This window comes from Alternaria atra (assembly GCF_907166805.1).
Source record: "Alternaria atra isolate CS162 genome assembly, contig: 21, whole genome shotgun sequence".
In the NCBI taxonomy this organism is placed as follows: Eukaryota; Fungi; Ascomycota; class Dothideomycetes; order Pleosporales; family Pleosporaceae; genus Alternaria; species Alternaria atra.
In genome coordinates, this window is record NW_025091319.1 from 708805 (window position 1) to 731844 (window position 23040).

The 23040-nt window shown below is 49.9% G+C and overlaps 9 protein-coding genes across 9 annotated transcripts; 2 read left to right on the forward strand and 7 right to left on the reverse strand.

Annotated features, from left to right (window-relative positions):
* Positions 1-96: 96 nt before the first annotated feature.
* ALTATR162_LOCUS669 (uncharacterized protein) lies at positions 97-528 on the forward strand (the record flags this gene model as incomplete). Its single annotated transcript, XM_043308263.1, has 1 exon — positions 97-528. One exon carries the CDS (start codon positions 97-99, stop codon positions 526-528), a length of 432 nt encoding a protein of 143 aa, XP_043164198.1.
* Positions 529-741: 213 nt separating this feature from the next.
* ALTATR162_LOCUS670 (uncharacterized protein) lies at positions 742-1804 on the reverse strand (the record flags this gene model as incomplete). The annotated part of the gene is made up of 2 exons (XM_043308264.1): positions 742-1695; positions 1751-1804. The coding sequence occupies 2 exons, from the start codon at positions 1802-1804 to the stop codon at positions 742-744; spliced, it is 1008 nt and encodes a 335-aa protein (XP_043164199.1).
* Positions 1805-2346: 542 nt separating this feature from the next.
* Positions 2347-4122, reverse strand: ALTATR162_LOCUS671 (uncharacterized protein; the record flags this gene model as incomplete). The annotated part of the gene is made up of 3 exons (XM_043308265.1): positions 2347-3715; positions 3763-3884; positions 3949-4122. The coding sequence occupies 3 exons, from the start codon at positions 4120-4122 to the stop codon at positions 2347-2349; spliced, it is 1665 nt and encodes a 554-aa protein (XP_043164200.1).
* An 842-nt stretch (positions 4123-4964) lies between these two features.
* Positions 4965-5960, reverse strand: ALTATR162_LOCUS672 (uncharacterized protein; the record flags this gene model as incomplete). Its single annotated transcript, XM_043308266.1, has 2 exons — positions 4965-5878; positions 5933-5960. 2 exons carry the CDS (start codon positions 5958-5960, stop codon positions 4965-4967), a joined length of 942 nt encoding a protein of 313 aa, XP_043164201.1.
* Positions 5961-6298: 338 nt separating this feature from the next.
* On the reverse strand, positions 6299-8752 carry ALTATR162_LOCUS673 (uncharacterized protein; the record flags this gene model as incomplete). The annotated part of the gene is made up of 5 exons (XM_043308267.1): positions 6299-7115; positions 7181-7336; positions 7724-7761; positions 7813-8641; positions 8694-8752. 5 exons carry the CDS (start codon positions 8750-8752, stop codon positions 6299-6301), a joined length of 1899 nt encoding a protein of 632 aa, XP_043164202.1.
* Positions 8753-9481: 729 nt separating this feature from the next.
* On the reverse strand, positions 9482-10704 carry ALTATR162_LOCUS674 (uncharacterized protein; the record flags this gene model as incomplete). The annotated part of the gene is made up of 4 exons (XM_043308268.1): positions 9482-9598; positions 9651-10213; positions 10273-10601; positions 10646-10704. The coding sequence occupies 4 exons, from the start codon at positions 10702-10704 to the stop codon at positions 9482-9484; spliced, it is 1068 nt and encodes a 355-aa protein (XP_043164203.1).
* Positions 10705-11046: 342 nt separating this feature from the next.
* Positions 11047-12369, reverse strand: ALTATR162_LOCUS675 (uncharacterized protein; the record flags this gene model as incomplete). Its single annotated transcript, XM_043308269.1, has 3 exons — positions 11047-11310; positions 11365-12274; positions 12323-12369. The coding sequence occupies 3 exons, from the start codon at positions 12367-12369 to the stop codon at positions 11047-11049; spliced, it is 1221 nt and encodes a 406-aa protein (XP_043164204.1).
* Positions 12370-15692: 3323 nt separating this feature from the next.
* ALTATR162_LOCUS676 (uncharacterized protein) lies at positions 15693-17740 on the reverse strand (the record flags this gene model as incomplete). The annotated part of the gene is made up of 2 exons (XM_043308270.1): positions 15693-15743; positions 15800-17740. The coding sequence occupies 2 exons, from the start codon at positions 17738-17740 to the stop codon at positions 15693-15695; spliced, it is 1992 nt and encodes a 663-aa protein (XP_043164205.1).
* Positions 17741-18563: 823 nt separating this feature from the next.
* On the forward strand, positions 18564-19199 carry ALTATR162_LOCUS677 (uncharacterized protein; the record flags this gene model as incomplete). Its single annotated transcript, XM_043308271.1, has 1 exon — positions 18564-19199. The coding sequence occupies one exon, from the start codon at positions 18564-18566 to the stop codon at positions 19197-19199; it is 636 nt and encodes a 211-aa protein (XP_043164206.1).
* Between the last annotated feature and the right edge of the window lie 3841 nt (positions 19200-23040).

Genomic DNA, 23040 nt, shown 5'->3' on the forward strand with positions numbered 1-23040 from the left:
GTAGCATCTTCAGACCAATATTTCCGGACCCTACGAACAGGCAATACACCGTAGATCTTATACACGCTGTAAATACGAACGTCTACTAGTAACGAGATGGACTCCAAAGACTGCGAGACGACTACAAAGAGCGCAACACCGAAACCCACATCAGCACTAGCAATGCCGGATGCAGACCCAGACCTACCAGTATACTACGACTCTGAGCCATCGAGCCAGCCGCCACAGTATGAAAATGCTGCAGTCCGCGCATCAGTCAAGCTGCAAAATGCTACGCACCCACAGGCATACCACACAAACAGTGGTGCCCCAGCATCAACAGTTGCAGCCCTCCTTGCCGACCCGGAGCCCGAAAGCAAGGAGAAGAGATCACTGCGCGAGCGATGGAAAGACTGGAAAGAGAGGAACTTTCATGACGACGGTCATTTGGACCGAAACTGGGATGTGCGCGGGAGCTCCACGCAATGGGGCGTCCTAGGTGCGAGCGTCAAAGGATTCGAGAACGAGAAGAGTAGGCGGTTGAGGTAGTCGCATAAGTCGAGGAGATCTTGCCGCGATGTATTAGCTAGAGCATCTGCATGAGAATGCTGTAGAGAAGTGTAAGTGGGGTATGAGGGTCCGGGCTTTAGTGCATGAACCATGGTGGTCGATGGTACTTCGTCGATTTTAATCGTCTTATTATGACGGTACTCGCACAGCTTCTTCTACATTTGCTAAATGTTACGACCGTTAATTGGTCCTTTACTTGCTGAGCTTCCCCTCAATCTCCCCCATCGGTCCCATCGCCATCTCCACCGCCCTCCTCGTAGCCTCATCCAAATCCTCTTTTTCCAACCCCACCTTCCCATTATCCAATTCCCTCCCCGTCTCATAATCGCTCCACTCACGCGCAAACACCTCCGCATAAAGCGCCTTGGCAAACCCCAACATCTTCCCCTCCTTGAACTCCTTCTTCCCATCTTCCAACCTTTTCTCAATAGGCTCATACGTAATCTTCCAATCCTGATCCGTAGTACCCAACACACGATGCAAGCTCTCCAAGATGTCGCGTTGAGAAAGAAGGAACGACGAGATATACAAACCCTCGTTTCTCCAGGTTTCCAAGCTCACAGCAGATTCCTCGCCATCTGCTTGCACGGGAAGCGACAGCAACCCAGCAACAGCCTTCCCACAAGCATCCCACGTACTCATACTGATCTTCTTGTTCCCATCATCATACATCGTCAGACTCCTCTCTCGAATACGAAAGCCCAACCAACGCTCCCCCATGGCTAAACTGAACTCGTACCAAAAGCCACATACGAGAGCGATGTAGTCAACTCCAGGCGTCTTTTCCACATCCTCGATGAACCGCATGAAGTCGGCTAGTTCATCTTGCTTACCGAGTTTCCGGTCATTGAGGCCGTAGCCGAAGTAGTTTGGCATGATCCAACGTATTCCGGCTTTGGCTGCTGCAGCGACGATGCGGGGGTGCAGGGAGTCTCGGACGCGGGCGCTGAGGGTTATGATGAGGAAGTTGTGGTTGCGAAGGGCTTCTGTCAAGGCAGAGTCGTCATCATAGTCAACTTTGACGACGGTGAGGTTGTCGTTGGTGGTAAAGGAAGCATCGCTAGACTGACGGGTTAGGACTGTGACTTGGTGCTTGGAGGTGCCGAGGAGGTGAGTGAGGATGTAGGAGCCGACTTGTCCGGAGCCCTAGTATTGGTGTTAGTAGGTGAAAAAGAAGAGGTGGGGGAGAAGGATGGCGTACGCCGATGAGAGCAACTTTGCGAATGTAATCTGGCTGCTGGTTGCTGGAAGACATTGCTGCTGGAGTGAAAAGTTACCGTATAGAGTTGATAAATCTGGATAATTTTTGACTGTCTGATGCGTGTTCCGGGTGGTATTCGTTACTGGTGATATATTACAAGTTGTATACTGAGTAGGTAGTCCACATTTTTATATCCCTCCATTTCGACATTTGACCCCCAATTCTCATGATACCCTTTTTGGGTACCGGTGAAGGCGCTAACCTCACGTCGTATACATTAGATTAAAGACAAGCCACAGCCCGTGTGATTCGTACGTCATGTCAGCTTGTATTCGCCTAAGTCCGTTTATCGCCGTGCGGCACCACCCATACCCACTTCAGACCATTGAGACGTTGTCTGCCTGTATCACCGCTCAATCACAGCACAGATCCAAGTGAAGGCATACTGTTATCTCCGGGATCAATCTAGAACATCGTAAACTGGAAGTGCAATAGAATGTAGTGTAACCAAGAAAGTTGGATATTCGGCGGCCCCCATGTGCCGAGGGTATGCCTGTTCTTAGAATCCCATGACACTACCGCTCTTCAGACACGACCTAATAGCTTCCGACCACATTCTCAATCTCAATACCCGGCTGGATATACGGCTTGACCTTCGTCCGCACCATAGTCCTTTGCTCAAAGGCATACGCGAATCCAATCAAACTCTCTTCGCTCCACAGCGCACCTGCAAAGGAAATGCCGAATGGAATATTCGGTGCTGTGGCATTCAAATCACCCCGTCGGTTTGTGACAACCGTCGTATTAGGCGGCAGCGCACCGAGCGGGATAGTAACGACAGGTCCACCGATGATGGCGGAGATACCAGATGCATAGGCCGAGGGAACGACGACAGCGTCGAGGTTGTATGATGAGAGTGCGCCGAGGAGACCACCTTCGCCGCCAAGGTACAGATCTTTTTGATAGGCGTTCCAGAACTCGATGTCGGTGTTAGAGAAGTTCTGGGACTGAGCGATTGAGCTGTCGAAGTCCGCTGTGTCTCTGTCTGGGTAATCTTCGGCGGGGAAGTTCTGGGTAAAGTTACGGACGTCTTCTAGAGTTTGAACGTCGTTTGGGTTGTATGTGAGCTGTGAGAGGTAGTGCTCTAGGTTGGGTGCGAAGTCGCCATCGAGAACAATGCCTTCAGCATTAGACTCGAGATATTGGTCCCAAGCAGTGTAGTTGGTGTTGTCAACGATGATCGCACCGGCAGAGCGAAGGACGTCCAAAGCGGCCTCGAAAGCAGCATACAATGGTGCTGACGAGGGATCCGCCGTACCAATAGCGTTGCGCGGTACACCGATGCGCTTCCCTTCCAAAGCATCCAGAGTGCACGCAGCGACATAGTCAGGCTTCGTAGCGTTGGTGGTGTTTCCTGCCCACGGAATAGCTAATGTGTAGTTATCATAGCTGTCAGGTCCAGCGATAGCCTGGAGGATATACGCAGCATCCTTCACCGTGCGGGCCATTGGTCCAACGGTATCCTGGTGCTCGGAGATCGGAATGACAAGAGCTCGACTGGTAAGGCCGACAGTGGGCTTGATACCAACCACGTTGTTGAGCTCGCTAGGAGAGATGATAGACCCGTCAGTCTCGGAGCCGAGTGTTCCAAAAGCTAGACCAAGACTAGCAGCGACACCACTACCACTACTGCTCCCACTGGGATCTTGGCCAGGATAGTAAGCTCCATACGTCTGACCACCTCTAGCAGACCATCCGTTCGAAGAGTTCGAAGAGCGGTAGTTGGCCCATTGAGAGAGATTAGTCTTGCCGAGAATGATTGCACCAGCTTCCCTGAGTTTCGCGGCCATTGTAGAATCGCGTGGGACCTTAGCGCCCATCAGTGACCAAGATCCGGCTGTATTGTTCATCTCATCGGCAGTAGCGATGTTGTCTTTGATGAGAATTGGGAGGCCATGGAGAGGACTGTTTCGATTAGCGGTAGACCACACAATTCGTGAAGTACGACAAACCCTCGAAGCTTGCCGCAAGAGCGCTCCTCGTCCAACTCTTTCGCGATAGTCCAAGCATCTGGGTTGATCTCCAATACCATGTGCAGGGTCTTGTTGACTTCGATGATGCGACCAACATAAGCCTACGTCATGTCAGCAACGCGGACCAACGTACATCCATGTCTATACACATAGTCATCAACTTACCTGAACTAGATCCAAACTTGTAAAGACACCAGCCTCAAGGCCAGCGGTCAACTCATCTGCTGTAGCATCGAGCAGTAGAGGAAGTTCCGTCGTGGTATTGTATTGCGCGTATACAATCGTCGTAAGTGGCGCAAAAGCCACTAAGACCTTGGTCAAGAACCACGCCGAAACCATGATGGCGGTCGCAACTGCTACCGTTCGGTAGGAAATTGAGATGCGAAGACGAGTTCGGGCAGAGTCTGCTTCCCGACTGTGTACAACATCATGTTTCTTATAGTCAAGCTTCCCGTGTCGACCCGAGGACGACTGCCGTCGTTCACCCATGTCAGACCGGGGTTAGACTGCGCACGCGTCTTCCCCGCGGCGCAAATTTGATCCTGAGAGTATATCGATCTGCATGATAAGAAGTACAGAGCTTCGGTACCACGCTACAATGTGGGTTTCTTGATGCGCAGTAACGGTCGGTATGCAGGTACTGTTCATCTGATCGACTTGCCATACCCTGATACCCGATCAGCTTAGTACATCCGCGTGATTCGAACAAAGATCTCTGAGCTACCAAAATCTTCAGTTGATGGTTCAGCCGTGTTTGATGTTGTCGAATTTGATTTCAAAAGTCCATTGTTGAGTCTGGGAAAGTGCAGCTGCGATTACGGCAGCTATACATGCAGATCTTCGACGAGAAAGGAAGGTGCTAAGGGAACGAATCGTGAGATCGAATGGTTGACAAGTCCCCGCGGACGTCTAACGGGTTACTGGCGACGGATAGTTATCGATATGGCTAACGTATATTTTCCATGATGTAAACACGGAATGTATTTGGAGTTACCTATGTTATCGACCTTCCGCAATAGGCGTTCCTGGCTGCATTCTACCTCCAACAATTTGGAGAGCCGTCGGGCGCATGCAGAAGTTTTTTGATATGGATAGCGCAACCCCAAGTACCTAGTACCAGAGTAAATTGTAGTCATATGTCATGCGCTTCTGTCAATAGCGCGCTTGCTGGCAGCCCACGCTCAGTCGAAGTAGCCAGGGAAGAGCCATTGCAGCTTCTTCTCCGCCTCTTGTCCGCGTCCTTCCTTCTTCGTCATGGCGCCTGCGAACCTCATCTGGCCATCGAGGTGTTTGGCGAGGACTTGTGCCTCATGTTCCTCCTTGGTGAGCTCGTTCAGCACCGCACCAACGAACCGCCTGGCGTTCTCAGCATTTGCCTTCATGTGTGCCATGACCATCTCAACGTTGACATCCTCAGAGCCATCGCCCCTCCAGCAGTCGTAGTCCGTCGCCATGCAAATCATCTGGTATCCAATCTCAGCCTCCCGCGCAAGCTTCGCCTCGGGCAGAGCAGACATGTTGATGACACTACCACCCCACGCGCGGTATAGGTTCGACTCTGCACGTGTGCTGAATTGTGGTCCCTCCATGCAGATGAGAGTTCCCTTGTCGTGTAGAGTAACGCCGTCTCCCTCTAGCGCGTGTCCGCACCGCCTGACGATCTCAGACAACTGCTTGTCGAAGGGGTCGCCAAAGCCTACGTGGCCAACCATGCCGCCCTCGAAGAAGGTGAATGGCCGGATGCCCTTTGTACGGTCGATGATCTGATCGGGGACGACGAAGTCGCGCGGCCGTACCTCTTCCTGCAGCGATCCTACGGCGGAGAAGGCGATAATAGTGCGCACACCGAGGTGTCGCAGCGCAGCTATGTTGGCTTGGTTCTTGACCTCATGTGGTGCAAGTTCATGGTGTAGGCCGTGTCGCGAGAGGAAGGCGACGGGGATAGGCTTGCCGGAGGAAGGCGATGGGTGTTGTAGGATGGAAATGGGCGACGATGGCTTGCCCCACGGTGTATCGACATCGAGAGTTGCGGCGAGGGTAAAGCCTGGTAGGGAGGAGATACCAGTGCCACCTATGACGGCGATATGAACGGGCGCTGTTTACGAGGTAAGCAATAGGCGGGCCAACTATGGGACGGGAAGATGCGCACCATCGTAGGTGCTAGGAACGCCGGCCATCTTGCGATATGGAACTGAGACGCGTCGGGATTGAGTAAGAGGTGTGAATTGAGGCTTAAAGACACTTGGAAAGAGTTTGACGCGTGGAAGCATTCACCGAGGGGCATCGGGCAGCATCGCGATAACAATTTTTGTCAGGGCGGGGTGCTCTTTCCCCTGGACCCTGATGGCGTCATCTTTCGGCCAATGAGAGCTGACAGTGATAACACGCTAGCGGCCATCATGAGCCTCTTGTTCCGTGCTTCTTGCATGCTGCCGACCATCACTGTCATCTCATCAGGGTCTATTTCATCCATCAAATCGGTCATGGTGAACTTCGTATATGTCATAAGGTATCTTCACCCATGAATCGCCATCAACTCATCCTTCATCGCCTCCGTCAGGTCCCAGACCTGCCCCTCGTCAACTATAAACTTGACCTTATACATCTTCATCTTCTCCACCTGTGCCTCCTCAAGGAGCATTGTCATCGCCCCTTTGCAATGCGCATCCCTTTCTTCCTTCGTCTTTGCCTCACTCACAAATCGTATCACAATCTTAGCCCCAGGCCTGAGTTCAAAGATGCCATCGAGAGCCTCCCGCATGCGCTCTGGTGACTTTGGTATGCCAAACATGTACGCGCGGAAAGAGCCGCGATCATGTGACACAGCATTAAGCCTGATCTCAACACTGGAAACCAGCGCTTTTGGGAGAACCCCAAGTTTCATTTCGTCCGCATTGAGAAACCGCTTCATTACTCCCGGGTCGTCACCAAACAGAAACGTACTGGTCCGGTAGTAGTTTTCTACGAGCTCGCGGAAGAAGAGTTGCGAGACGTACTGCAGATTCCAGTAATGCGCCGGGAAGTGCTGCGCTTTCCATCGCTCAAAGTCGTACGAGTACAGTCTTGTTAGCGGATCTAGGGTTACCCGAAAATGCTCGCGCTCGATGAGCTCGCGATCCCGTGTACTGAGGTGGACGTAGATCATATCCCGTATCTCACGTGGCAACCTGGTCATGATATCGTGCGTGAGTTGCCGACATTCCGTTTTTGCGAGTTGTTCGATTGCGTCCTGTGTTGTTGGTGTGATGCTGGCAAGGTGCTTCTCTAGAAGTGCAAGTTCTTGTTGCAGCGCTGCAACACGGGCTTTGCAAATGCTTTCTTCGGAGAGTGTTCTATATTCGATTTCAGTACGATGGTTCAACATGAAGCTGCCTTGACGCAGGAATTTCTGGCGTACCTCAACGCGCGCTTCCTAAGCTGTCCACATGCGCAATCACACTCACCAGTTCCCGTGTTTCTCAAGGTCTCAGATATTGTTACATCCATGTTTTGTTGCATGTGGAGCTGAAGAAGGATCAGGATGAGTTTGAACTTCTTTCCCAAGCGTGTAGTACTATTGTCTATCAGGGTGCGGCTGATCGCTTATTGGGGTACTCATATCCTGCATATGTATGCGACGTCCTCGGCTTTGACCCCGCGTTTGTCACCTTCAGCAATGCACTCAGCTTACGCCAATCACTAAGCCGGTCATCATGCCGACCGTTACGCCTTCGTACGAGATATTAATCCACACAGAAGGAAATATACGACTTCGAGACAAGACAATTACTAACCGAATGTGGGGTTGTCGCCATCTAGCATTCACCAATTACTGCTGAGGCCACTTCACCGAAAGCCAAGCCGAATTGACACTTTGCGACCCAGGCGCCCTTGGTCGGAGATGCATCCATGCAACTAGCACCCGCATGCTAAGTAGACGCTGGACTTTAAGAATGCTCACTCGGCGAACATGTTCGACCACCGCGCAGCCTCCTGATCCTGGTCACAGTCAGCTTCGTGGTCATACATATGTTTTCAACCTCTGCTCACCTTCTCGAACTGGTCCTTGATTTCCTCCATCGTAACTCCATCATCCTTGATGACAAGCTCACACCCACCATCCTCGAGACACAGCTTCACCTTCATGCCAAGTGCGACAAGTCTTCGCATCGTAGGTAGGATGAACGGGACCACAGTATCACACTCCCAAGCTTCCTTCTCCGTACCTGGGATGGAGTCCACTTGCAAATGGATGCGTATGTTCGTGCCGGTCTTGAACCCAAACAGTGCCTCCAAGTCTGTCAAGAGGGCACGTCGGGGCCTGGATGGTCCAGGCTGGTCCCCGAGCGATGAAGTACCTGCAAAATCGTATACGTGACATTTGATGAGGATAGAGATGTTGAGTGGATAATTGACTGGGACAATATCAGTTGTTCCGGCATCATTGATCCTAAAGTCTGCTATCTTCTGGAAGTCTTCCTCGAAATCGAACGTGGTCGTCTGGTAGAGTTGCTCTACTAGCTCCCGGTAGAATTCTTGAGGGACGTAGTCGACATCATCGAGATGTTGGGGAAGATGGGTAGGGTCCCAAAGGGTACTCTTACCGTGGCGGCATGACTTGCATCTGCATGCATTATTTCTAAAGATATTCATGACGATGGGAGATGCAGGGAGAACGTGTTGGTAGATGGCGTCTCGCATTTCTCTTGGGAGCACCTCCAGCACCTTGTCGCATAGCTGATGGCAAGAAGTCCGCGCGTATTTTTCTAGCGCATCAGAGGTGTTGCCTCTCTCAATGGTTTGCTTCAGCAAGTGCCTTTCGTATTGCTTCACCTCTTCGTCACGCCATTCCTGAAGCTTGACCTCAGCACGAAGTAACCTAGCTTTCATCAGTAATTCACTAAATGTTGCATGGTATCTGAAAGACGCACCGGTAGCAATCGTCGTGAAGACGCTTGTTCTCTTCTTCTGATGGCGATGGGCTCGTCATATTTTCAAGAGGTGAGACGAGCTATCGTTGGTTAGGTATTGCAGGCTAGAGCTGTGGTTGTGGCGGAGGTTGAGTTCATGTCGGGAGATCCGTGGTCTAGTAGTGGGAAATGTTGTTTGTTTCGAGGTAAGAGAGAGCAGTGAGGGAAGCGTTGATGCGTCTGCCTATAGATAGAACGTAGATTCACGCGCGAGCATTGCGTCGTTAAACCCTCATCAAGGTAAGTTACGAGGCCTCCTCGTGGCGATGACAGGCAAGATCACTTTCACCGGGTCAGAGAAACTACAAGCTTGGATCGGAAAGAACGGTCCTACGATGAAAAAGTGAATTCACTTAGTTATAGGAAGATAGATTACAAGAACTTTTGATTTGGAAGAAAATTTAAGGGAGCTGCACCAATCGCTGTTTCATCCGCCCTAGTCGCGCAATTCCCTCGGCAAGTGTATCCTTGGGCATGACCTGGTCATCGGGTTGTTTATGCTTGTCCCTGTTCGACCTAGTAAATAAAAGCCGCTTTTCTTCGGATGAAAGACCGCTCAAAACCAGAAAGATATCGCAGTCATATCTCTGCGGACAGGCAAAGCGGGTGAAGTTGGCGTCTTCTCCATGCACTTTGGATCGGCCATCTGCCCTACCCACATGATCGATTCTCAATCCTCGGCTGACCGTTAAGCTCACCAGGAATACAATCCATCGTTAGCATGAGCTGAATCACCTCCACCAGCCGAGTTAAAGCCATGCCGATTGATCGCCGGTAGTATCCAAATCTGTGCCAAAGTCGAGACCTTCGTCGGACTCCGCGTCAAGCTCAGCCTGTACTATGCATTTCTGTTCGTGGTTGACATACTGCGGAATTCAGCTTTTGTACAACAGGACATCAAAAGGAACGTGTACATACCCTCCAGAAATCTGCCGTAAAAGCCTCAAGAGACACCGGGTTCCAACTCGAAGCAAAAGTGGTTGGTCTCCACCGTCCTTGACTGGAAAGAAGTATGCGAACCCGGCAACCGGCATCGTTGAGTCGCTGGAGAACAGGGAAAATGACGGGGACTACGTTGTGTGACATCCATTCCTGCTCTTCGAGCGCAGTAGCCTTTCTACCGGAACCTGACGACAGTTTGATGTCAATCGCAGTGCCAGATCTGAAACCGAAGAGCGACTCTAGTTCGACAAGTAGATGTTCTTGAGTGTGCCTGCTGCGTTCAAATATCGAATCCATGCCCCAATCTGACGTTCGATTCGGACTGCCGTGAACAGAATTGTCGGTGCCTTCATGATCGACAAGCTCGAATTTACAGTCGTGGCACTCGATTACAATCTGCACCTTGGTGACGAATTCCACTGGTAAGAAGCCGAAATCGAATTGGTCTGTCACGCGAAACCGGCCAATGTCGGTGATGTCGTGCTCGAACAGAAAGCAGGAAGAGCGATAATAGTTCTGCCTGATCTCTCGGACCATGTCTGCGCCCACGTGCTCAGGCTTCCACCATGTTCTGCCTCATCCTGCAAAGCATCAAGACAAAGTTCAGATTCCTGCAGGCGGGAGACGTGCTTGACTTTCTTCATCCTTCCGTGTGCTTTGCCCTTAGGATGACAAGTGATATAGACGTCTTCGAAGCCAGTGACGTAGCCGTAGATGGTATCTCGAATCTCGCGAGGGAACGCCTTGTGGACTTTGGTGCAGAACTCAATGCAGTCATTCTTCGCAAAGGCCAGGAACGCATCGGCTGTTTCAATCTTATCGGTACCAGTCTTCTCGTCAAGAGTAGTGTAACGGCGTCGCAACTTCTTCATATTCTTCTGCAAAGTGTTCAGTATGAGCTTTGTCTTGCGCTCTTCCTTCAACGCCCTGAACATGTTAGCTACTGCGAAGAACTAGTGAACGCAACTTACGCATCGCACTTTGCGCGTAAGCGCTCGCTGTCACTAGAGGGTGCCAATTTAGTTGCCATTGTGGTAGGTGATATGGACTGTCGACGATGATAGAGGTGGATGGAAGGAGATTTAGTCCAAAGACTGGGTATAAGTAGTAGACGAGGCTCACCAAGCTAGTGTAAAGGCACGCGGTGAGGACGAGGGCGCTATTCAGGTGAGTCTGTCGTCAAGTGATAGAAGGCAGAAGATGAGGTCGACGACCAAGTCCAGTTCTTGTGTTGTCAAGTAAAGGTACTTCGTAAAACGTCTCGTGGCCATGACTGTATGTTGGCTGTTGAGACCCACCGTAAAGAAGAAAAGTCGTATAACGATGGTTCCATCATAGCTACATGCGAAGCTCCGGAGGTTTACCCCGCCTATTAAGCTAGTGAATCATGCATCACAGGCAGCCCCTGCTGCATGTCGAGTTTATCTTTGCGACACCAGTTGAGCTCATGACAAAGTTCGAGGATTTCATCTCCTCTAGGCTGTAATTGTTCATACCACTCGTCGTCGGTATGTCCCTCGCTATGATCTTCCGAACCGGTTGAATAGTCGTCTTCGTCATTCCCATAGTCCACGTCATCCTTGTCACTTGACTCGTCCAGGGTAGCGTTGTAGTACTGTTCGAACTCTGACTGGAGCTTCGCGTCCAAAGTTAGCCGGGTCATTGGGAACATGGTGAGATCATCACATACTCGTTTGTATGACTCTATCCACTGATGAGGTGTGAACGTTGAATCGCCAGGTATCAATAATCTGACATGATACCCCGGTACTGTGTCGGGAATGTTAGGATGCATAGGTGGATGCCTGTCAGTAAGTATCTCGATGATGAACTCAATTGTCCAGCCTGGCAAAATGGGAAGCAGACGTAGAACTTTATCAATCATCCACACAAACTGCTGGCGGACGATCCCATCTAGAATGATGCGCAGTCGGGCCGGCCGTTCCAGTAGAGCAAGATGTGCCAAAGCTCCGACGATACGCCTTTCATCTAAAACCAATTCTGTATCGCGATTATAAACGAGAGTTATTGCTAGCTGGTGAACTAGATCGAGAGCATGAAAGCCAGAGTCAGCAACATCTCCTTTGAGGAAGGCTTCGATGAGATGTATGTTTGTGCCGAAGTCGAAAGTGCAAGTTGTGTACCAGTGCTCCACCAGTTCTTGCCATGTCTTATGTCCCATGTGATCCAACTGTCCAACATCGAACACAAAATGATACATGCGTGTGAGCACAAAGCCTTCCCGTGTGCTGGAGTTCTTCGACGACTGTACATAGACCTTGTGGTTATTGTTATGTCGGCTTGCGGGACCCACAAGATGCTCGTAGACCATGTCGCGAAGTTCGCGTGGCAGGTACCGCTGCATCCCTTCGCACAGTGGCCGGCATCTACTTCGGTCCATCGTCGTTAACTCTTGCAGAAGTGTCTCTGCCTCCGGGTCGGCTTGTTGTTGCTCCAGATTGGTGTTAAGCGCTGCCTCCAGCAACCTCTTCCTCTCGGAAATCTCGTCAAGTTGTTTCCTCATATGATGTTCCTGCTCCGCAAGCAATTCTTTTCGTATTCTCCTTTTTTCACGGTATTCGCTCAGGCGTTGCTCCAGACTGTGTTCACGTCAAACATTTCCTATGTTTAGAGGCTATTCAACCTACGTTCGGGCGGCCTCAATGTCTGGCACACCTCTCAAGATGGACTGCATATTCAGTTCTTGCCCGATAGGGTGTTCTGTCTTGGAAAAAGGCGGAAGAGTAGAGGTTCTAGGCAAACAAAGGGATCTAGGCATGGTTGCCTAGAGCGAGGAATCGTATTGTTCATGAGCCTGCCCAGGTGCGCTAGCAAAGCCCCGCATCCCACGAAGCTGAATGGCGGTTATAAATAGCAGTCGCTGCAGTACGCCTGACGAGCTGAACTCGCTGGCAGTAAGCATACCGAGACGAAACGATCACAGAACGTGGTTGCGAACCATTTTTACGTACATCGTCGTGTAGGCTGCCACTTGCTGGCAGATGCCACTAGAGTCACAGGATTTCAGGTGTTACGCCCCTTCTTGGCGTGCAGTCGTTGCGCCGACATCAAACCTAGTCTGTGGTATTTGATATTCGCAGACTAGACGTGAGAGGAAACAGAGACAACGCGACAACGCGCCGGGAGTCGCCGGATCACGTGTAATGCGCTCCTTAGGGAATGCTGGCGCCTGCCTATTGCACCGATCAATGATCAGACGCCCCGCGCACATTTCTGTCTCTGACAAGCGCGGTATGGCCATGCGTATTACTGCGAAGAATATTTGATTCATAGAGCGATTGCAATGTGCTACAATCGTGTTTACTTTCGCGGGTTGGCAGGAGTTCAAATCGTCGCACACACCGTCTAAAGTGAACCTAGGTTGATCTCCACTTTCTTACTCTTCATCATAACCTTTTGCCTCGGATTAAAGAACTGGTCCATCCTAGAACACATATTTGGCAATCTGTCTTGTCTAGTAAACTACTACTCATACTTGACAAGCATGTGTACAACAACCTTGAGCTCATCACTAGCAAAGAAATGCCCTGGGCATGGATGTCTCCCGTATCTAAATCCAAGGTGCCTGAGCGAACTGATGACGAAATGGAACTTGCATGAATTAGTATCGCGTAGCTTCAGGAAACGATCGGGTTCAAAGTTATCGACGTTGAGATATAGGAATGGGTCTTGGAGACGGTGTTCAGTGGTTAGCCTGTATCCTTTGGGATGATAGTGCCGTCTGTGGGGGTGATTTTGGTCAAAGTGATATGTTCCACTGTAACTGTAAGTCTGAGAAACGGAACTATTAGCATAGCTGTGAACATTACTTACGATTAGTGGTTAGGTTCATACGCTGGGATTCTTCCATAGAACTGTCAAGCAGCGTCATCGAAGCTAACGACGGCGATTTCTAGCCATGAGTTGAAAACACCGAAGCGATTTTCTGTCTGATTCGTGAGATTGCCTCCTTATTCTTAATTGAATTAGCCATGAATATCGAGATTGTCTCCGCAGTCGTATGCAGTCGTATGCACCGTTGCTACTACAAGTAACAATTAAAACCCTGCACGATCAATCTCCACTCCCTTGGTCTTTGCCTGGTTATCAAGCTGTATCATCATATTAGCAGTTTTCTTGGTGATTTGTCCATTGGGCTTTCTCTACAGACGGTCCTGCACGAGTGCATGAATTATCTTCCGCACCTTGGCAACTTGCTCCTACAGACGCGGCTCTCGTGAAGCCACCACCGCGCAAAAGGTCGCAATATTGGGTGCAAGCCACGGAACTTCTGAGCTGCCATAACTCCTTGAATGACGTAATGTAAGGCAATTTTCAACTGTTCTGCATTATCAGAGAGTTCGGGACTGAGGAAGACGTGGCTAGAGACACAGGCAACAAGGTGGTGAAGGAAGGGTTTTACTTCAATGATATTCCAGACAGGAACGTTTCCTAGCATCTCTAGAAAAGCGGCTCCCGCTTTGGCGTCCATGACTTCAGTGACAGAATCCATTGGTGTGAGTACCCTAGTGAGACAATTTAAGGCTTGTATTCCATATCTAAACGGCTAGTGAGATCGATCAAGGCAATCTCTTGTTTGAATTCATGATAAGTAATTTCCGGGACCGAATTGAATCCTCTCGTGCGAGTTAAAGCGTTCTACACAAGGACGAGGTTAGTGGTCTTCATAAGATGAGTAGTGTAGCGTTCTTTTACAATAAACCGACCAAAGCCGAGTTTCGTCATGTCCCGGATTTCGATTGTGAAGAAGTTTAGTAAGAATATTGTCGTTCCAGTACGACAATTCGCCGCCATGACGCTATCGATCTTCGAGATTTCTTAGCAGATGCCTAATTTCTGCATCTAACTCTGCATTAACTTCTTCAGGCCTCCATACAACAACTCCCAAGCATTCGAGGTCCAGAAACATGATCGCCACCTTTCTCTAGATGCTGGAATGATTCGAGTCACACCGGGCTACTTTGGTCACCTGATGTGGTTCATATTTTTCTTGCTATGTGATCGCAGTATGATGCGTCCCCTATATGCTGCTTCATCAAAACGTGCCCGGTGGACAGAATGGGGAAGTACCTCGGATCTGACCGATCTATCTCTGAGACTCCCAGATAAGCCTCCCTTCTTTCACATCTAATGTCCAACGTCTTCTTCTCGTCCCTGCAAACCGTCCTCTATTTCCCATATGATGACACATCGTCTTTTGGACATTATGCTTTCTTCTGCTTTGCTTGTATGACCGCGTTCTGACGCGTCACATTGCTCCTTTCTAATCTCTCTGCGTAATCGCGATATGATGTGCCGCGTCGCTCCTTGGCCTTTCTCCAAACTTACTCACTGGGCAACGGTATGACATCCACCACTCGGCACCTGCCTACCCTCGTTTGAAGTCCCGACTCTTTACTTCCACTTGAGGAGGGTTGGCCTTGCTCCACGGCGCTCCATTGATATGGCAGACAGGCTGTATCGGACAAGATGAAGCGGGCGAGTCTGGACGCCCAAAACCTGACGTCAAGATTCGATTCTCGAGAATACGTTCAGTCTGGCGCGCGCTTGAAGTCATGAACCAACCTTATTCCATGGCATGGCGGCTTGTTTTGTGGCAGTGTCTCACATGCTATTGTGACAGTCTTGGTCACTCTTTTAGCATGGCAACCTGACAGAAACCCACTTTGAGATATGGTGCTTCGCCCTCTGCGTCGGCATCCTGTTTGGTGCAGCGACTCGCTAGACCTGCGCCTGCTACTGGAACAATCTTTGCTCTTCTGTAGCCTGGATACTCAGCTGACATCTAATTTGGGATGCGTTACTGCTAGCCATTGCCGTATTCAAGGTTTCTGGTCTCGACTTCGTGCACTGGGCGACCACACCTGGCTGCTATGGGTGTCGGTTGCTTTTGTCCGATCGACCAGTCTCGCTATCGCGTTGCGTTCCTCCGTTGCTTGATCCACTATTCTGCATATTCCAAGGCTTCGCTCATATTTCCTGGAATATCCGTGGCATTCAATCGTCCACTATAATAATGTCGTCCCATTCTTCTACCTTGGCCCAAACCTACAGTTCTGTCAGTAAAATGTACTCGGTGTGGTGGCAAGACGAATGATACTCACAGTGTCATCCAGCAGAGGATGGGTAAAACTGAACTGGTAATTAGTGTCATCACCCGGCAGGATACCAGAGAACAGGAACAGCGGCTTCCTCACACACGCTGTCTCTGACTTGGCGCGTCGCCTGTTCCAACGTTCCGGTTTTTTCCGTGGCCGCGACCGATCGCTCTCATCGCTGACAAGATCCGGATCCGATTTGACCCATTGAAAGTTCACATCGATCTTCCTTCGCTTACTAGGGCTACCTCTCGCGGACAAACTGCTCCAGGTGTCTACCTCAGCTCCTGATGTCGCGAACTTGAACTCAGACAATTCCATCTTCTTCGCTTTCACAGGGGCCTTCTGCCACTCTAGAATGCGCTCATGATCGCATGAATCGATGAGTAACTTTGCGACCTCCTGGTCGGGTCCATCGTTCGGGTTTGAAAAAAAGTCGGAGGTTTGATCGGGCGAATTGGGATTTGGAACACCTGCATTCTTTGCATCGAGGCGAGCTGAGCGAAGACGTTCTTCTGCTTCTGTCAACAACAGGGTCAAATTTCTAGTACGCTTGTTGTACTCTTGTCCGAAGGCGTCTGCCAGCCACTTTGGGCGAGAAGTTGGATTGGATTCGCAGTACTGAGCGAATTGGCTGGTGTATGTTCCAAGATGCTTTTCTAGGTCATTCTTTCGGTCCCAGTGTTCCAATTCCCATCGCTTGAGATTATCAAAGGCTACTGTGCATGGATCGATTGGGATCGCTACAGGTTCGTCGGTCGGTTCGATCACGACGGATCCGTCTGAGCTCGGTACATTGTACACGATGGATCCATCTGAACTTGGGAAGTGGTATGCACTCTCGAAGAACGACGAACGTCGTCTATCCTCCGATCTTTCTGAACAATCTCCGTTCGGAGCTTCTACCCTCGTTGCGTCCGCAGTGGCGGGCGCTCTTCGAGATCGATCTCGCGTAACGTAGTTTGACACGTTTATCTCCACGGGTGTCATCTTTTCTAGATGGTGTTCCTCTGTTCTCTCGCGCTCTTGGTCCGTTTCCTGTACGCTAGGCGACTGGGCTGGGGAAACTAGAATGCTTGCCGCTTTAGTAAGGGCGTTTTGATCCATGGTCCAGTCATCGCAGTTGGTCTTAGCGATATCATCACGGCTACTACCGTCATGGAGTTCACGCTGTTGTAGTCCAATCATCTGGGTAGACTGCTCTTGTCGCGCTACGGGCGCTTTACTACCCACCGCTCTAATCTGGTGAGCGTCGTGTGTTGGCGGCTCGGTGGTTCGCACTACTTGAGACTGACAGGTAGCGACTACTGCTTGCAGATTGGCGAGTTCGGTGGCTTTCGAAGGGGTAAATGCCATGGTTCCTCTATCTGCGTATTGATGCGAAAGAAACGTCGCTGCCGCTTCATAGTCGCCGAAAGATGGGATACTGATATCCTCGCCCCATGAACAGTGCAATATCTGTGCTTCCTCTACCAAACCCGCTACTGCGCGCTTCTTCGCAATATCGGCGCGTCTTACAAGGGTCTTTATAGTGTGACAGGCTTCAAGATACTCCCTTCTCAGCGCGTTCAGCTGCTTCAAATGACTCTCTGAAGGCCGCCCATGTTTGCCGATAACCGTCCTCAGCTGCTTAATGTCTGATCGCTTGCACTCCGCCACCTGCCTCGCGCACCGTTTCGCGTCTATCAGTGGAGTGAGTTCAGCTTCGTACATGTCCATCGCAGCAAACGCAGCGTCTTCGAGGCTTCCGATCGATTGTCCGCCATCTTCAATCCCGCTCAAAGAGTCCTCGTTCGATGCGACGCCAGGCTGAGCGGGACTGCCGAATTGTCTCTGGACATTGACGCTCGCAGTCGATGTCGCAGAATGCAGGCTTTGCTGGTCCCGCGGGACGTGAGGAGTCACAACGTGATGGTGACGGGTTTCCGGAATTGTGATCTTGCACATCGCGTCTGCTGTTACGAACCTTTGGATTGGGAAGCAATATTATTTGCGGATATTAGCTTGATTTATGGAGAATGATATCTTGGTCGATCACAGTACGCGATAGTCAATGTTCCGGGTTGGCACAGGTCGAAAGATGAAGTACAAACAAACAAGATTGTGGGGTATATATACTCCTTAGCGTGACTGGCATGTGTCAATGTAGACCTTTCACTCAACACCAAAATGTTCGTACTGGAGAGCTCGCACAGACGCTTTGATAAAATACCAAATGCGGAAAGCAGACAAGCTCCAGCGCTTGGTTGGTCTGCTCCAAGATTCAAAAGTCTATCACGCACTATACTACCTTTTCCGAATCATCTGGGCATGCACCTCACGGCTACACACCGCGCTCTCCCATCGAACCAAGCCGACCACCATTCTGATTGGACCTGCCAATGATGGCTCCAAAACCCGAGATCATAGAAGACGGTCGACCACAGCGTACATCAGAGCCAGGCGTCATGAGCGCACAACAGGTGCGTCTTTTCAGATCAATGTTCAAGATCAAAACAGCTCACAATCAACCAAACAGAGGCGTAGCATCACCGCCGCACAGCCTTTATATGATGTACACTCCCATCAGGAAAGCGTGCTGACAGATCCCGGCCCTACAGCCCAGTCACTTCCCGCACATGATCTCACACTTTCAACAAGGCTCGTCGTGAACCTACCAACACCAAGATCTTTCAGTTGCCATGGAATGGGCAAGCCTGAAATCAGCGACTTTCATCCGTGTTCCATCGCTGGCTGCTCTATCGGATCACCATGCAAACCCTTCGCGGACATGAAAGAAGAACAATTACGGTATCACATCTACCGTAAAACATCCGCAGCAAAGTATGGAGTGGGAGACATCATCAATGGCCCTGTGTTCGCCATGAAGATGGACTCACTGGGGGGCATCATCCTCTCTCCACTAGGAGACGTATCCGGTAAACCTCGATACGGAATTGTCATCGAAAAGCATTCCGACTACATGGTGGTGATCGTCTTAGAAAGCAATGGCGGGTCAGGACCGTTATACAAATCATCGGAGCACCTGGACGGATGCCTTGGGCTGGCTAAGTACAGGGAACGATTCCTGTGTAAGAGCCGGGATAAGAAAAAAGGGTTAGTGGTTGTGGAACCTGGACTAGGTGTCCTGGAACTGCCTGAGGGCTTCCGTTATAAACCCATCCATGGTGTTAATACAAGACCGCCGAACACCGTGACTGTTTGTTTCGATACACGCGTCTCATGCATCGATACACTACCACTACGTCTCATCAACAAGATCATTGCCTTGCGCATGGAGGCGACCATGATCACGTCTATCCCGAGACTTCCAGTAGCGCAGATTGAGCCGATCCTCAACAGAGCAAAGCGCATGCTAGACCAGATGAAGGAGCAGCTTGTCAGAAAGCGGGAGAACGAAGACTAACCAGGATCGAAGCGTCGCCGTGAAAGCTCAGATGTTGGGAAGCAGGATAGCTACAAATACAAGACAGTTCGCAACTGGGAGCAGCAGCACGATGACCAGAGGATACGGACCGGAAATTATGGCCAGCTAATCACGATTAGATATGTAAGTCAAAAGATGATTATCTTGTTCTGAAGGGTGAATGCATTAACGCGACCACAGAAACGAACTAAAAAACCTCTCAGCCGTCTCGATCACAATCGCCAACGCGAACCAATTACTAGTGATTACATGACTACCGAGTATCCCACTATCGTGGACACGAGCCGAAGCAAGAGTACACGTGCAATGAGTCTCACTGACATCGTTGGCCCCACTGGGCGTGGGGTCGCTCGTCCGTCTTTGATTCGTCCCTATGGGCAGGCGCCAATACCTACATCAGAGAGTACATATGGCATCGGTACCCGGCTCGGAAATTTTGGCATTGGGCAACTGTTACCTCCCCAGAGCTACAACCCCAATGACAGGCAAGGCAGTAATATAGATGGCCATCATTACAGAGACAGAGTCTCTAGAACATACAACCGTGGTCAGGAGAGCCAAGGCAATGACTTCAACAACGGCGCGGCGTATCACCGCTGTTAAGAAGGAGACATATAACTTCACCGAAGGTAATTCGTGTGAATCTGATACATTGTGGGCTTCAAGCTGATATGATTCATAACCATCAACCCAACATACAAACCTGTAGCACGCACGCACCGATCAAATGCCGCATGTATTTCTTCGTCAACTTCTTGTCAGTGCTCACTCGAGTCCTTTTACATGTTTATTTCCTTTTCCGTCGTCTTTCTTTCCACATATACGTCGCATAACGCATTAATGTAGGTCTTGTCATCGACTTTGTCTGCGTTAGAAATGGGTTTTCTAGGCGCTTTGTTCTGCAATGGCTAATAGGACGACATTTCACGGCTTATACCAATGAATTACTATGCTCAAGGAGATATGTTAGATTTCCAGAGGTGAATGGAGTGGCGGGACGAGGTCGCGCGGAGTTCGAGCAGTGATGAAAACTTATAACGATGCTAGCCTAGCGGTATAGAAGGACGAGGATAGTCTATAAGTTCTATTATGTGCCCTACTGGTTTTACCTTGTGCAATTTCAGCGATGTGCACACTCTTCTCTCATAATGTTGTTCCGTAACTCATTATCCACTAGGTCCCAGTCTCTACATAACGTCCCTGCTACAACCCAGATAGAGCTCCTATCAAGTATAGAAATTCCCCATAACGGCAGCATACTAGAATCTATTGCCCTCTATTTTCAGCCGCAAGCATGTCCTCCTAACGCGACAGCATTAAGATATCCAAGATTGCTCCCCAACCAATAGGTGTTCCTGCAGATTACGTCGACCCAAACCACCCGTATTTTCCTACTAACGCCGAATCTCAACTGCCGTCTCGTTCACATAGCAACGCCTGCACATACTTCAGCAATAAATAGTTCCTAATCATCCCCAGCTTCATTTTCGTGCTAGGACTAGTCATCGCTTCCCTGCTCATCGGCATCAAGATAGGCCTTTCCAAATGTCCTAACGAGCAAGCGTTAGTTTACAAAACAACTATCGTCACATCCACATCAACGGGAGGTACCATTCAAGTAACGCCGGAACCAACAACTATCACAACGACACTTCGTACAACTCCAGGCGGTCCAACACCTACAGCCACAGTACCATTCAAAGCACCACTTCGGCCTACCTCAGCAGATCCTCCCCAAGAGACTTGTACTAGCAAAGGTAGTTGGCCGACTATAGAAGAATGTAAAGGAAACTGTGACGTGACAGGCAAAAGGTCAGTGTGTGGAGTTTAGACCGGCAGATTCACGTGCGTGATCTGTCCGCTTACAGATGCCAAGGCTTTCTTCTCGGTCCAGTGATAAGAGAAGTGGTAGATAGACGACCAGTTGTGGATGCGCTATATTTATATCTATTAGCTATATTACTCCTACAGTAATCGTCACAATTATAGGCGCCATTACACCAGCATAACACAAACGTCTTAGCAGCTCTTTAAGGTAGAACACTTTCACTTTTAGTCCTCCCAACATAACATTGTAAATCGATAGTATCAGATATACAGGTACGATGCACTAGAAAAAGAGCTAGACGTCGCCCTCGCGATTCTTCCAGCCTCGTTCCGATCATTTCAAAAGCCTCCACATCACTCATACCACAACTACTGTCTCGTAGGCATACATCTTTCGCGCTATGTCTTCCAACACAAATCCGTTTAGGGAATATGCCAACAGCAGGCGGGAACCTCAAGAACCATCTAAAGCCTCCAGTACCACCGACGTTACAAAGTCGGAGCAAGTTATGCACCATAAAGTATTGCCGTCGCCATTCTCGATTCCAGCAACTTCGTCGACGGATATTAAGTCCACAAAGTCCTTTCCCGAACACCTTCCACAGCGTATAACGTCGCGCTCATTTTGGGCCCGCCTATGGTCTAAGAACAAATGTCGCATTGCTGTAGGCGTATTCTGTTTCCTCATCATAGTAGGCGGCACCATAGTGGGAGCCTTCTTCCTGGCCAACGTTATGAGAACAGGCAGGTTCCATCCGGCTTCCGGTGCTAGCATGAGGAACGCTACTCGAACAGTACAGGTCACTACTACTAGTGTGGTTGCTGGATTGGGCAAAGAGATGGGACCGATGACGGAAACGCTTTGGAGTATGCAAGAGACTCACGTCTTAACGCAGTGGGTTGTTGTTGTATCTAAGACGACTACCATGTCAGCTAGCCCTACTAAGCCTACTACTAAGAGTTAGCAGGGCATCCGGTATATCCTGGGTTTACAGAGTATTCGTAGGGCTTGGTTGAGTAACTTCGCGCTATCATGTTATGTGACGGAATTGCAATCTGAAAACCTCCTTGACGACTACAGAGGAACTTTGATATATCGTACATCCTCTACCGTGATATATCCTATTGGTTCGACACTTCCCGAAAGACATCACTCCATGTACTTCCAGTCTTCTTGCTCATCAAAATCGCGGCGGAAATTTCGAGATCCACCATCCGCCAGGCTCCTGGAAGCACTCTCTTAGACAATTCTCAAAGCCTTCGACAGTGAACGTGGAATTTCCCGTTGACATTTCGTATCGCCATGGTCAATCATAGGTGATACCGCTGCTGTTCCTGATTTTCGAGGTAGCATGAGCCGGATTGACGACTACATGAATGCGGATTTCGAGGTCGTGAAGGCGCTTGAGCAGCAAAAGGACCATACTAAGGATGCGCCGGACTTGGTGGATGACCTGAGCTTGGGTGCCGCGGCCCGTCTCGATAATGATGATGTAGATGTTGGCGCCTCTACCGAGCCCTGAGAGTTTCCCGAGATAGGCGAGCACAGCCTCACGATCCTTCAGGTAGCGCTCTATGACGACCAAGCTAGCCGTTTATCTTGAAAGGAGGATTGATGTTGTTGTGCTCAGCGGATGTGTAGTGCGCGAACACTTCATACAGCAGCTCGTGGCGGGCGCGGAAGTCAAAGCGGGCGTCCATGCTCACCAGAACTTTTGTGATATCTGTGTGTAGACTGGTACTGATGTATTCCTCTTTGTCGAAGTCGTATTGGCAAAAGAGTCCTTGTCGGAGAAAATAGTGGCGTTCTGTGCGGAAACACTAGTGAGATTGCTGCTTGTCATCCTGCTTCAAGATGAGATCAGTAGACATTCATGATGATGTACAAAAGCCTAAGGTTGACGCAGCAGGTAGCATTAAAAGATATTCCCGGGTGGTGACTGGGTGATGTAGTGGTGATTGTTGCGGCCATAGCGAGGTGCGAGAAAGCTTC